This window comes from Anguilla anguilla, chromosome 1 (genome assembly GCF_013347855.1).
Source record: "Anguilla anguilla isolate fAngAng1 chromosome 1, fAngAng1.pri, whole genome shotgun sequence".
Taxonomy (NCBI): domain Eukaryota; kingdom Metazoa; phylum Chordata; class Actinopteri; order Anguilliformes; family Anguillidae; genus Anguilla; species Anguilla anguilla.
In genome coordinates this window covers 80,755,292-80,770,354 of record NC_049201.1, presented here as the reverse complement: position 1 = coordinate 80,770,354, position 15,063 = coordinate 80,755,292, and the positions used below count along the sequence as shown (strand labels likewise).

General features: G+C 41.4%; 1 protein-coding gene across 1 annotated transcript in view; it reads left to right on the top strand.

The window, feature by feature from the left end:
- The window catches only part of LOC118232529, a 302,745-nt gene that overhangs the window by 63,981 nt on the left and 223,701 nt on the right, over positions 1-15,063 (top strand). The window contains 10 exon segments of the mRNA XM_035427619.1: positions 194-463; positions 876-1,145; positions 1,240-1,536; positions 2,041-2,137; positions 2,342-2,360; positions 8,532-8,582; positions 9,969-10,036; positions 10,259-10,308; positions 10,618-10,971; positions 11,255-11,566. Of these exon segments, the coding sequence (XP_035283510.1) occupies positions 194-463; positions 876-1,145; positions 1,240-1,536; positions 2,041-2,137; positions 2,342-2,360; positions 8,532-8,582; positions 9,969-10,036; positions 10,259-10,308; positions 10,618-10,971; positions 11,255-11,566 (1,788 nt within the window).

Here is a 15,063-nt window from a genome sequence, read left to right as displayed (position 1 = left end):
AGTTAGGAAAGAAATGTGAAAATGCATGAGCAGTCGATTCTGTGCTCTGTTTTACAAATATGGGTTAATTTCAGAGTGAGGTCTCAAAGCACAAAAAAAATGGTTGTTTTATGTTTATTAACTGTTAATTTTGCAATGGCAAAAGGATAGTTTTCTGTATTGACTTTTAAAAAAGAAATATTTTTTTCTTCAGATCCTCCTAAGAACACCTCAGTGTCAGTCAGCCCCTCTGGTTCAGTGTTAGAGGGCAGCTCTGTGACTCTGACCTGCAGCAGTAATGCCAACCCAGCAGTGCAGAACTACACCTGGTATAAAGTGAATGGGACAGAGATGAACACTGTAGGAACTGGACAGAATCTCACCTTCAATTTGACTGAGTCCAGTGGCAGTGAACAGTACTACTGTGAAGCACAGAATGAACATGGCAAGGAGAACTCAACAAATGTCCAACTAAACGTGATATGTATGTTCAATGCATTCATTAGATCATTGCATTAATCATACTATTGTTATGCAGTATGTGTGCAACTGTGATATTAGTAACTGTGGATCGTGATAGAATCTCAGTTCAAAGTAAATTTTACAAGTAACATATTTTCATAGCTCCTAGATCCCCATGATACCACCCCCAAAAAATCTGAGTACAATAATTTATCCATCTTTAATGGCTAGTTTTGATTGCGAGCTTGGAAAGAAATGTGAAAATGCATGAGCAGTCGATTCTGTGCTCTGTTTTACAAATATGGGTTAATTTCAGAGTGAGGTCTCAAAGCACAAAAAAAATGGTTGTTTTATGTTTATTAACTGTTAATTTTGCAATGGCAAAAGGATAGTTTTCTGTATTGACTTTTAAAAAAGAAATATTTTTCTTCCAGATCCTCCTAAGAACACCTCAGTGTCAATCAGTCCCTCTGGTTCATTTTTACCGGGTAGCACTGTGACTCTGACCTGCAGCAGTAATGCCAACCCAGCAGTGCAAAACTACACCTGGTATAAAGTGAATGGGACAGAGATGAACACTGTAGGAACTGGACAGAATCTCACCTTCACTGTGACTGAGTCCAGTGGCAGTGAACAGTACTACTGTGAAGCTCAGAATGAACATGGCAAGGACAAATCAGCAAATGTCCAACTAAGCGTGATATGTATGTTCGGTGCATCTATTATATAATTGTATAAATCATATTATTGTTATATGTGTGCAGCTGTGCTGTTTGTAACTGTGGATCCTGTGTTCAGACATGCCTCAGATCTCTGGCTCTGGGAGCTGCAGCAGAACTGCAGCAGAGATCAGCTGCTCCTGTGAGAGCCGTGGGAATCCCTCTCCCAGCATGGAGTGGCGTGTGTCTGGACTGCGGGTCACTAACTCTACTGACAGAGTCATCAGGGAGGAGCAGCTGGGGAACACAGGCCTGAGGAGCTCCCTCACCATGCGCCAATCACAGGGAGACACGCCCACTCTCCTCTGCGTCAGCACCAACACTCTCGGCTCCTCCAGCCTCCAGCTCCACCTCCCGTCTCCACAGCAACACTCAGGTATTTACATATATGGCTGTTCTTAAAACTTGACTTTTACCGTATGTCGTAAAACCTAAATAGCACGGTTATAAACGTGATGTAACATCTAGTATCACCATTCAGACAGCTCATTAAAGTGTTACCAACATTTTACTGCACCCTGACTAATCCAGTGGATATGTGTTTATTCCACTATGGCTTACAATTCTGTAGGCCTCCAATTTTGTCTATGACACTGTTTCTACTTTATCAGACACAGTCCACAAATTTTCTTACTCTGGTTATGTATGAAGTTGAGCATCCAGAATCTGTAAGACCTGGATTTTATTAAATAGAATTAGAGGGGCAGAGTACTCTGACTGTTATGAATAGTTTAAAATAAGGGGATCCAGTGTACTCTTATTATAATGCACTTTTAAGTGCTGGATATCTGTAAACAAGTAATGTCTGATGATGTCTTTCAATAAGTCTTTTAGGCATAAATGAGGTCCAACCATAATTACTGTTTTTTTTTTTTTTCAGGATTCACTTGCATCAATCTACTATTACTTATTATCATTGTAGGACTGATTTGTCTGCATGTGCTGACTGTTGGATTCTGTATCCACAAAAATAAAAGGTACAGTCATCTTGATCTTATTGCTGATAAAATATATCATTACCATAGTCTCTGACCAGACACTGAGAGGCAATTATGCTTTCAGTAAAATATTTTAAAAGTTGAAACTATCCCATCCAGTAAATGCATGTGGCTTGCAGAGACATGCTGGATAAGCAGAGGCAATAACACATTCTCTCTCTACTCTGATTTCCATGTCTCCAGGTTGTCTAGAAGACTGAAGGTGAGTCTCACCATCCTTTATTCTTCTTCCTCATCTGAAACACTCTGCAGCTCAGCCTGATTTCACCTCTATTTTACATTCACACCATCTGTGTGTCTTTTCCTTTAAAGGGAGTGAGGGACGGGGACACATATGCCAGTCTGCAGCTTTCCAACATGAGCCCTGAATATGACGTGCTGCAGGTGAGCAAGTCTGACACACAAATGCACACCAGGGGGCGCCACTAGGCTGAAGTGAAGAGAGGCGATTATAAATTTGCATCTCGTCGGAGGATATGTGGCTTCACTGTTAATATTCAAAGAATGCATACATAATTTGACAAATTTTTTTTTAATTTACAACTTCATACAGAGTTAATGTTGTAATAAAAAAGGGGTCTGTCTATCCACATTTTCCTCTTGGTATGAACACTGCCCTGTGACTATGTCATTTCATACACTAAGGTGTTGCTTTAAATAACCATGAACCTGTGTGTGTGTGTGCGTGTGTGTGTACGTATAGGTAAAGTATCAGAAAGACACTGTGACTTCACAAGAAGAGGACAATGACTACCAGAACCTTTGAAATGGAAATTGAGACCAGTTTCTGTGTCTCATTAAAAATATAAGCACGTTGTGTATCCTTAAAACCTGTTGTCTGAAGAAAATATCCACTGAATGTGGAGTGTCACCTTTCTGTATTTGTCCACAGGGCATTTTTACAAGAGGAGATGTTCATTTTGTTTCTTGGAGAAAAGAACTTTGATGCATCTTTATTTTTCATCCTCTTTACACAATCATTTTTGCTCACAGTATTTGACTTACCCTGTCCCTGTTCTGATTTAATGACTGTTGTGCAACTTTGCACTTCACATACATTAGGCAGTTATGGAGAACACAAAAACGTTCCATTCTATTCCTCAAATGGAACATAAAAAAGGAAAAACAAATTGGAAAAAAAAAAAAACATGCAGACCCATGTGTACTGTTGCATGGTAATTGTAAACCTCACTTTTGCTGTTTCTTATTTCGATGGGAGGACCGTCTGTGTGAAGGACGTATTTCAACCATAAACCACAGTGCATGATAGAGCAGTTTTAAAACATGTTGCTTCCTGTTTTAGACCCCTGTTTCTCAGCCTTGGTCTTGGGAACCCACGGTGCCTGTTGGTTTTTCTTCTAGCCACTACACACAAGCTTATACTGTAATGGGCTGGTAATTATTCTTAATTAGATACTTAATTGCACTTAATTAGAGTTTTTTTTCCTATTGTCTATTAAAGGACAACTTCACCTTTTAAAGCTACGGTATACCAGAAATAGCAATGTATGCCCTAAAAAAATGAATGTCCCATATTCACATCCCAGGAATTTAAATTGGTCAGACCAAGATATGCTTTCATGTACTGCGCCTGTGAGGGCGGGGAAGGGTGAAGACCAGACGCGACCAAACAGGGGATCTATAAGTTACCAAAGGGCACTCCAGTAACCACTGAGTCTCGTGAGAGACGAAATAAGGGGGTGCTATACTCCTAGGGGACGTATCCCAAATAATGAATAATAAACCCCTAAACAGGTAACTGAGGAAGAAGGAGTATATAAGGAAAATAAAGGAATAGGAAAAAGAGAAATGAAAAATAAACAACTTCGAACCGAAGCTGAGAAAAAGAAAATGTCTTTTCAAAAACAAACAGAAGAAGTTCTGAGGCCAACTAAAACCAGGGGGAAAAACTGGTTAGTAAAGGGTAGAAAGGTTTGTGCCCCAACGGTGACACAATAACCCCTTAAAACCGCCGGCCTCAGAATCTGGACCTATACCGTCCTAATACCTCTTTCCAAAAAACAAACAAACTGAAGTCAGAATTCTTTTTTAAATCTCTTTGTTCTTAAATTCCTTATACCTTTCTCAGGAATACGACAGGGAACTGGCTAGAGCAAAACACGTTACACTCAAGCACCGTTCCACTGCCTACTGACGCTTTAAATACCCAGCCACAGGTGTGGCTGGTAATCAGCGGAAGATGTGAGCAACCCACAGGTGAAACCGATCAGAGGTAACCCTGCAGGAATGCATGGAATGTTCAAGCAGGAACAATCCTCCCACAGGAACCAAAAATAACGATTAGCCGAGTGGCTAATCTGCAAGCTCGAACTAGTCGTCCCCACACCCCAAAATAACGATTAGCCGAGTGGCTAATCGGAATGCTAACCACTGAGCCGGTGCAGGCACAGAAAAATGATCTACCTGCACAGAAACCGTGACAGTACCCCCCCTCTAAGGACCGGCCCCAGACGGGCCCTCGGACCCACGAGAGCGGAAATCCCGGATCAGTTCAGGATCCAATATGTCCCTAGAGGGAACCCAACAACGCTCCTCCGGACCATAACCCTCCCAGTCAATGAGAAATTGTACCCTACGGCCCACACGCCTCTCGGCCAGAATGCGACGCACAGTATAAACTGGTTCCCCATCCACGAGTCTAGGCGGAGGTGGGGGTTTGTCCACAGGGGCCAACGCGCTTATTAGAACTGGCTTAAGACGAGAGACATGAAAGGTAGGATGAATTCTCATGGACCGGGGCAGCTGTAGGCGAACCGTGACTGGGTTAATTCTCCGAAGAATCTTAAATGGACCAATGAAACGAGGAGCGAGTTTACGAGACTCCACTCGTAGAGGGAGGTCGCGAGTAGAAAGCCAGACACGCTGACCCACCCGATAGGAGGGCGCAGGTCTGCGGTGTCTGTCGGCAAGCCTCTTTTGACTGGCTGACGAGCGTAGCAGTGATGTACAAACTCTCCTCCAGGTGGACCGACACCGCTTGACAAATGTCTCTGCGGAGGGCACCTCGATGTTCTTCTCCAATTCTGGGAAGAGTGGAGGTTGATAACCACATTGGGCCTCAAATGGTGAGGTCCCCGTCGACGCGTTACGTAGCGTATTGTGCGCGTACTCTGCCCACACGAGTTGACGGCTCCAGGAGGTGGGATTGGAAGAGACCAGACAGCGGAGAGTGTTTTCCAACGTCTGATTTGTGCGTTCCGTCTGTCCATTGGTCTCTGGGTGAAACCCTGATGAGAGACTGACAGACGCCCCCAGAAGCGAACAGAATGCTCGCCAAAAACGCGCGGTAAACTGCGGGCCACGATCCGATACTACGTCTTGAGGTAACCCGTGTATTCGGAAGACGTGGTTAATAACTAACCGGGCGGTCTCCAAAGCCGACGGAAGTTTAGGCAACGCTATAAAATGAGCCGCCTTCGAGAATCTATCCACGACGACTAAGATGGCCGTGTTGCCATCAGAGGGTGGCAGCCCAGTGATAAAGTCCAGCGCTATGTGACTCCAAGGGCGACTAGGAACGGGCAAGGGACGTAAAAGACCCGACGGTGGAATGCGAGAACCCTTGTTCCGAGCGCAAACCGAGCAGGCCGAAACATACTCCCGCACATCCCTCTCCATGCCAGGCCACCAAAATCGCCGGGATAAAAAATCCTTAAATCTGTGGACACCCGGATGACAAGTCAGATGCGTGGAATGTCCCCAACGCAACACCTGGGCGCGTACCCTAGCAGGGACAAAGAGACAGTTAGGTGGACCTCCACCCGGATCCGGCTCAGACCTTTGAGCCTTCCGGACCACTGACTCAATCCTCCACATAGCAGGAGCTACAATCAAAGTGGGGGGAACAATGGGCTCTGGGGAGCGGTTGTCGTCTGATTGGTCATAGATTCTAGACAGGGCGTCAGGTTTGATATTTTTTGAACCCGGACGATAAGTAAGGATAAAATTAAATCGGGCAAAAAACAAAGACCAGCGACCCTGCCGCGAATTCCGTCTCTTAGCGCTCTGAATGAACTCCAGGTTTTTATGATCTGTCCAGACCGTGAAAGGATGTTCCGCCCCCTCCAGCCAATGCCGCCACTCCTCCAGAGCCAGCTTGACTGCCAAAAGTTCACGATCCCCGACGTCATAATTCCTCTCCGCTGGGGAAAGGGACCGCGAGAAATATGCACACGGGTGCACCTTGTTATCTACAGGGGACCGTTGAGATAAAATGGCTCCCGCGCCAAGCTCAGAGGCATCCACCTCCACCACAAATGGAAGTGCCGGGTTAGGCGTGATGAGAATGGGCTCAGAACAGAACATAGACTTTAAAACCCGGAAAGCCGCATCGGCTTTGGATGTCCAAGCAAAATGAACACTGGCCTCCTTTTTGGTCAGCACAGTGATCGGTGCGGCTACTGCACTAAAATTGCGAATGAAACGCCTGTAAAAGTTGGCGAATCCCAAAAACCGCTGCACCTGTTTAACTGATGTGGGTGGGGGCCAATTCTTAACTGCGGAGACTTTATCAGGGTCCATTTTAATAGTTCCCTCAGAAATGATAAACCCCAAAAAAGAGATAGATTTGGCATGGAATAGGCATTTCTCGGCCTTCACGAACAGTTTAGCCTCCAAAAGGCATTTCAAAACCTGCCTGACATGACTGACATGCTCAGCAGGAGTGTTGGAAAAGATTAAAATGTCATCTAAATAGACGAACACAAATCTCTCCAACATCTCCCTAAGAACGTCATTGACTAAGGCCTGAAATACCGCCGGGGCGTTCGTGAGACCGAATGGCATGACTAAATATTCGAAATGCCCGTTATGCGTGTTAAATGCCGTTTTCCACTCGTCTCCAGAAACCGTGACAGCGCCATGTGTGCTATTTGACAAATAATTCCAGCTGAATGAGGTTCCATTTTCCTTTGATTCACTTACAGACAGACAGGTGAAATCAGCTGGGGTCCAGTTTGTTGAGAGCAGAGGTGGGTAACCCGGCTTCAAAGAGTTAAAAGACTGACCACATATTTGCTCCACCAACATGAATTAAACCAGCCGATCACAATAATTAGTTCTCCTACCATGCTGAAGAGTTATGCTAATTAGAATCAGCTGGTTTAGTGCATGGTGATGGAGCAAATACATGGTCAGTCTTTTTTACTCTTTGAAGCCGGGTTACCCACCTCCGGTTGAGGGAGAGTGTGAAAACCTGAAAACATCCGTTGAAAACAAATGGAGCTTTTTGTCCGCGAACGGCAAAAAGTCAAACCTGCATTGTGTACATTTAACCACACAGTTATGGTTAAGCTGAACACATTTTCATCAAACTTTATTGATAAAAACTTTACTTTTGCTTTCACAACAAACCTGCGTTCACAGTTGGTCTACAGTCCCAGGATTGTAAAACACTGACATAGACTAAACAATGTGAAGTATTTCAATTTATTGGTGGTCATGCATGTTCAGAACCACTTGAAAAGTATTTAAGTGCTAAAAATTGAGGTGCTAGGCGAGGGAAGGGAAAGATATATCTCTTTTTATATACTCTGTTGTATTTTCTGTAATTTTCTGAAAAGATTATGTTTGGGTGGGCATTGATGTAGCATGTGTTTGAATAAGAACTATTGAATATATTATAACCTTCTGTCTCTGTATGATTTCTCTGATGGACTGTGATTTCTGTCAACATGTATCAAATAAATGTCTTCAAAAAATAGATAATGAAGATTTTCAGGGTCGATTACAATGTGTGCAGCAGCAGTTTGAACTGCGAAAGCTATCTGAATCTGGAAGTAAGGATTAGCTTTTCCCATTGTGAGGCAGTTCTGCTAAGCACCCAGCAATTGACCATAAAAGTTCATTTATAATTGATTACTTCTGATTTGGTTAACAACATACTGTATATCTGCATTGTATTAGCTAAAATAATTATACATCCATCTATAATAATAATAATAATAATAATGATAATAATAATAAGCTAATATTGTACAATGTTTTTGTATCATTTTATTATTTTTGTACTGTTTAAGAGTGTTATATTGACTGTTGTGCAGTAGCTCCTCATTTGTCCATTCTCCTTTTGATGTTACTCTGCTGATTGTTTGTGTTTTGGAAATTAATGCTACTTTATGTATTCTAATTTAACTGTAAATGCAGACTGTTACTGTTTTATGAAGTCGAAGTAGCTTGATCATCAGAGCAGCAATTGTAAGACACATTCTACATTTTTGGCATGTTTGTGTCTCACACATTTTCTGTGAAAGTTAAAAAAAAATATTCACAGCATCACGTTCCGAGCATGATTCAGGAAAGGCCACATATGAGAAGTTCCTCTTTTGTGTGCATTTAAACGTGTGCTCTACAGGCTGAGGGTCAGTGTGCAGTGGAGACAGACTGGATATTCTTCTGTTCTACAGTAAGTACATTTCTACCACTTGGCTCAAGCGAACTACAGATTAATCAGGTTGCCACTTTTATTGAAATTCAATTAAAAAGAACTGTACTGAAGTTGATTTATTCTGTCTATAATGGAAACACATTACTTTCATTTTTCTCAAGAGACATTGTGGTTGTAGGTGATTTTCTATTTTGCCTAAAGGTAGAGAAATTACAGATTGAGTGTAAACATTGTATTCTTCAAATATCATCATATATTGTGATAAACTGAATCTCATACAGGCATTTTAAAGTGTGTGTCAAAATAGACACCGCCATACGAATTAGCCTTTTGACTTTTCGCCATTTTAATCCAAAGTCATTTTGCCGTGTGGACTGAAATTGAAAGTAATTTATGCTTGGTCACATTTGAGTTAACAATTACATAACACAAATACAATTCTTAACAAATAGCAATCTTGTAAATATATGCACATACAGTATAATGTATTGATAAATTCAATGCCATTTAAAGCTATGGACTATGTATGAATGATGTTTAACAATGAAACATCATTCTTAACAGTGATAGTTGGCTAGGGTTGGGTAACAGTGTTTGTGCAGTACCAGGAAGTCACACGTGCAAACAGCTTCAGTATAAGGGCAATACTGGAAACACGCTTTTGTATTTTGAAGAGGTCTGATGCTTTGGCCCTATAGGTATGAGTTTTCACATGTTCATGGTTTTATCGTTTATGAAAGTATCTTAAAAAAAGATTTAAAAGTATCACAAGCAATTAACCAATTGAATTATATGGAATTGGAACCACTCCAGCCAAATTATAATCCAGGATACATGCTAAAATATTCATTTTTTCATTCTAAAATGAAATATTCGGAGGAGGGCAAATGATTAGTCTCCCAAGCCTTATTTATATATCGATAAATGCTTTTTGCTTTAAAAGTAAAATTAAAGTTCGCAAACATTCCTGAACTCAACATGACTAAAACAGAGTTTTAAGATTGTGTTCATTTTCCATTTCATTGTGTTGTACATGTATAGTCTATTTATCTTTATTAAAGATTACTGATTCAAAAAAAAAAAAAAATTGAGAAAACGATCCTTATTCTTATAATTTTCTTGTTCTTAATTTCATACTCAACAAAACCCATTGCCCATTGTGAAGATGTCATGCCTTTTAGGAAAAGAAGGAAAGATATTTGAAAATATATATTTTTTTTGTGTGCGTTTGGAGAAAGTCTTAGAAACTCAGAGGAGTGTTGACGTGTCCAGTGTGTAAGGGCTGAATGACTGTGGCCGTGTTGTCTTCTTTCCTTGAGCTCATGAGTTCCTTTCTCTGCCTCTGTCAGGACACTCAGTCACAACACATAACAGCCCATTTCATGTTGTTTCATTGATTTCTAGGATATATATTGGTCCAGGTGGTGCTGGACTACAAGCAACAGAAGACGGGAACCAATTCCTCAACAAATGTAATTGTTTTATTGAAATTTGCATTCTAAACTCTTCTGCAGTCTTTTTTCCATCAATTGTGTTCTGTTTTGAGCATTAAGGCGGATTAAAGAATTATGTTTATGGCAAGATGTGTGATTCATGGCACTCTGTAGGGCAGCCTACAATACATACAAATGATTAATTAAAAAAATAAAAGGGTGTCAGTGCTGTTTTCTAACTTCAGTTCCTCTGCTCCTCAGAGTCATGATTGAAGCAGAGAGGTTCATCCTCATTGGCTGCCTGCTGCAAGGTGGGTCATTAAAGGGGTGGGGTCTAACTCTATACTGGAAAGATATACAGCGATCCAAAGGGATGACTGTAGATTATCATGGTATAAAAACATGATTTTTATATATAAATATGTGGAGAATGGGTGTGCTTTATATTAATTATAATTGCAGCTTTCAGTCAGTAAAACGTTTATTGTATTAAATATGAATAAAACATTCACACAGCAAAGTCTCGTGAGGTCTGTAAAGCTGCTGTTGTGTGTGTATAAAGCTGACCCAAATCCCCATATAGCTCCTGTATTTATTGATATGTGTTGTGTGTGTTGTAGGTGCCCTGGGGAGAGAGTTTGCAGTCTGGATGCCTCAGAGTATAGAAGCTCTGAGTGGATCCTGTGTGCTGATTCCCTGCACATTTGATATAAAATCTAAATTTGACAGAGATCTGACAGCTAAGGCTAAAGGACTCTGGAAAAAAAGTAGCAATAATGGTGAAATCGTGTTCGATTCCAGCAGAACTGAGAATGAAATTAAAGGAACATTAACTGGAAAACTGAAGGAGAGGAACTGCACCACAATCCTGGATCGCTTCCCTTTGACTCACAATGATACTTATTTCTTCAGATTGGAATCCCAGACTCCTCTCACGTATAATTTTCCTACAGGTGTCAAAATTAACGTACAAGGTACTGAATTTGCTGTTATGCCTTTTTTTTACTGTGTGCCATTGTGTTTATGCTGGGACCATACGTTTTTAAAATTAGGTGGAGGAGATAGAAATGCTGTCTTATATCAGAAATACACCTTGGATGCAGAAAAATAAAGAATGCAAAAAGAAATTACTTGTTAATACATTACACATTGTAAATACTGCATGTTAGTCAGACTGTTAATGTGGTGATTAGTTTGCGTTGACTCTCCAATCCTGAGACAGACAGTAATTCGTCCTCATGTCTCCATGTCTCCTAGACTCTCCACCCAAACCCAAGTTAACCCCAGAGAGGCTGGAGGTGATGGAGGGGACCTTTGTGAGTTTGAACTGCTCTGCTGCAGCCCCCTGTCCCGAACTCCCCCCAAATCTGACATGGACCCCCAGGCTGAGTGACAGTGTGGATCAACTGCAAAAGAATGAGGATCGAACCAAATCTGTGTCTTCTGTTCTGACCTTCACTGCTTCCCACCTCCACCATGGGCAGAAGATCACCTGCAGGGCACTTTACACACTGCAACAAGACGACACTCAGAAGACATCTGAGGCCAGTCTGACTCTCAGAGTTCTGTGTAAGAAAGCTGGATTTGAAAGTATTATTCTTAGCTTTTTCAAATCATTGATTAATAATAATAATAATAATAATAAGAATAATAATAATAATAATAATAATCGCTTTGAGCTTTTTTCATGGTCAGTATGCTGTGCAGAATTATCACCATAATTGAATAATGACAATACAATGATACAAATAAAAATCATAAACAAGCAAATGTAAATTACCTGATGTTGTGCTCATCCATTATAGCAGGGGAGCACAATCCTTTCTGAAAAATTCTGGTGTGGGTGCAGGTTTTTGTTTTATGCCAGCACTAATACACCTGATTTAAGGCCTTGATTAGTTAAATAATTAAATCAGGTGTTGTAATGCTGGGATAGAACTAAAACACAACAGACCTTTTCAGATAAGATTGGACACCCCTATTTTAAAGCACGCAACCGTTACACATCATCAGATTGTGTATAACTTAGATCCTCCTAAGAACACCTCAGTGTCAGTCAGTCCCTCTGGTTCTTTGTTGGTGGGCAGCTCTGTGACTCTGACCTGCAGCAGTAATGCCAACCCAGCAGTGCAGAACTACACCCGGTATAAAGTGAATGGGACAGAGATGAACACTGTAGGAACTGGACAGAATATCACCTTCAATGTGACTGAGTCCAGTGGCAGCGAACAGTACTACTGTGAAGCTCAGAATGAACATGGCAAGGACAACTCAGCAAATGTCCAACTAAACGTGATATGTATGTTCAGTGCATCTATTATATAATTGTATAAATCATACTATCGTTATATGTGTGCAACTGTGATATTAGTAACTGTGGATCCTGTGTTCAGACATGCCTCAGATCTCTGGCTCTGGGAGCTGCAGCAGAACTACAGCAGAGATCAGCTGCTCCTGTGAGAGCCGTGGGAATCCCTCTCCCAGCATGGAGTGGCATGTGTCTGGACTGCGGGTCACTAACTCTACTGACAGAGTCATCAGGGAGGAGCAGCTGGGGAACACAGGCCTGAGGAGCTCCCTCACCATGCGCCAATCACAGGGAGACACGCCCACTCTCCTCTGCATCAGCACCAACACTCTCGGCAACTCCAGCCTCCAGCTCCACCTCCCGTCTCCACAGCAACACTCAGGTATTTACATACATGGCTTTTTATAATTGTGTACTTTTACTGTATGACATAAAGCCTACACAACATTGTTATAAACATGATGTAACACCTGTTATTGGGATGGCAGGTATGCAATCCAGCCAAGTTACGCCTTGGCGGGGGCATGCCCCATACCTATATTACTATTTACAACAGCTCATTAAAGACTTGCTAACTATTTACTTTTTACTCCACCCTTACTAATCCTGTGGAGGTGCGTTGTTTATTTTTTATGGTTTCCCAGGCAGTAGGTTTCCAATTCTGTGTAAGATGTGTTTCTACTTTTTTCTATCCTGCCTTCCAAGGTGGAGATTTTTCGAAAACTCCGGTTTCTCTGTCTTCATGTGGACAAGAAAAACGGAGCTTTATGACAATGCTGACGTCATGTCAACTCGCGCATCAGTTACCATGGCAATTGGTGCATTGCGCATGCGGCAATCATTTCAGCGTTCTCTTGTGGACGGAGATATTTTTTAAAACGCCGGTCGTGTGGATAGTTTCTTTTTTTTTAACGGAGGGGGAAAAAACTATGTTTTAAGAAAAATCGGTATACGTGTGGACAGGGCCTAAAATGTGGGGAATATTTTTACGCTCTTCATATACACTCTCACTGTTGGATTTCTGTAAACAAGAGAAGTCTGTTCATGTCCTTCAATATATTTTTAGGCATAAATTAAGTTCTACATCATGACTGTTTTTTTTTTCAGGAGTACAATACAGTTATCTGCTGTTATATATTATCATAGCAGGACTGATTTGTCTGAATGTATTGACAATTGGATTCAGTATCTTCAAAATTAAAAGGTGAGTATATCTTTTCAATTTGATCTTTTATTTATTAAATGTTGACAAAATATACCTTTATCATAATAGTTTTACAACAAATTATAATTTTTCACTGTACCTCGTTTTAGCAGATTTTTCAACTGAAAACCAATTTGCAATCACAACCTGAAAAATCGAAGTGGATGAGAATGCAAGTGTTGCCAGTCATTGAAATTATATAGTAGTATAGAGTATTATAGAGAGTATTATAGTTACAAAAAGGCAATTATTCTTTCAGTAAAATGTCACTAAAATTAAAACCATCCCTTACAGTATATGACTGAGGTCTGCAGAGGCATATTGTATGAGCAGAGGCAATAACACATTCTCTCTATACTCTGATTTTCACGTTTCCAGGTTGTCTAGAAGACTGAAGGTGAGTCTCACCATTCTTTCCTCCTCTTTCTCTTCTGAAACACTCATCTCAGCCTGATTTCACCTCTATTTTACATTCACACCATCTGTGTGTCTTTTCCTTTAAAGGGAGGGAGGGACGGGGACACATATGCCAGTCTGCAGCTCCCCAACATCAGCCCAGATTATAATGTGCTGCAGGTGAGCAAGTGTGAGAAATACACACCAGGGGGCGCCACTATGCTGGTTAATCACATTTCTGAAACATATGCAGATTCTCAGATTCTCAGTATCAGAGACGTGTGTAGTAAAGACAGGATCAGATCTGTGTTTGCTTTTAATCAGTCAGTTCAAACAGAGGTGAGAACCTCCCAGACTCAGCTGAAGGGCTAAAATGCTCTATGGCCGTGGTTCTCAACTGGTGGGTCACAACCCAAAAATGGGTCGTGGGGTCATTTTGAGTGGGTCGCAGATGTGTGCGTCAAAAAAAAAAAAAAATTGAGGGAAAAATTATTCAGAATTTATTTTGAAGGACATACGTTTCCCATGACGCAGCGCGCGTGCAGTAGCGTTTTCTGCCAGCGTTGTTATGACAGTAACATTCGAGCATTTGTAAACATGACGAAACGCAAATACGACACCCACTACATTAAATATGGGTTTTCTTACATTGAGGACAAAAGAGAGGGACCAAAACCTCAGTGTGTTGTGTGCAGCGAAGTGCTGGCACATGAAAGCATGAAGCCATCAAAAATGAAACGCCATTTAGAAACGAAACACTCCGCTCATAAAGACAAACCTGTCGAGTACTTTCAAAGATGACTCCAGGAGCTGAGGGCATTGCAAAAGTGCCTAACGTCTTCATGTTTGAAGCAAGAGCAGGCACTCCGTGCATCTTACCACGTAGCTCACCGTATTGCAAAGTCCAAGAAGCCCCACACCACTGCAGAAGACCTCATCTTACCTGCAGCCGTTGACATGGTCAGAGAGGTGCTGGATCAATCTGCTGCGGATAAACGGAAGACCATACCACTGTCGAATGATTCCATAAGTAGGCGGATTGAAGAAATGTCCGATGACATCAAACAACAGACCACAGCTCGCGTCAAGGCAAGTGCTCACTATGCATTACAGATGGACGAATCCACAGACATCGCTAACCATGCGATTTTACTTGTT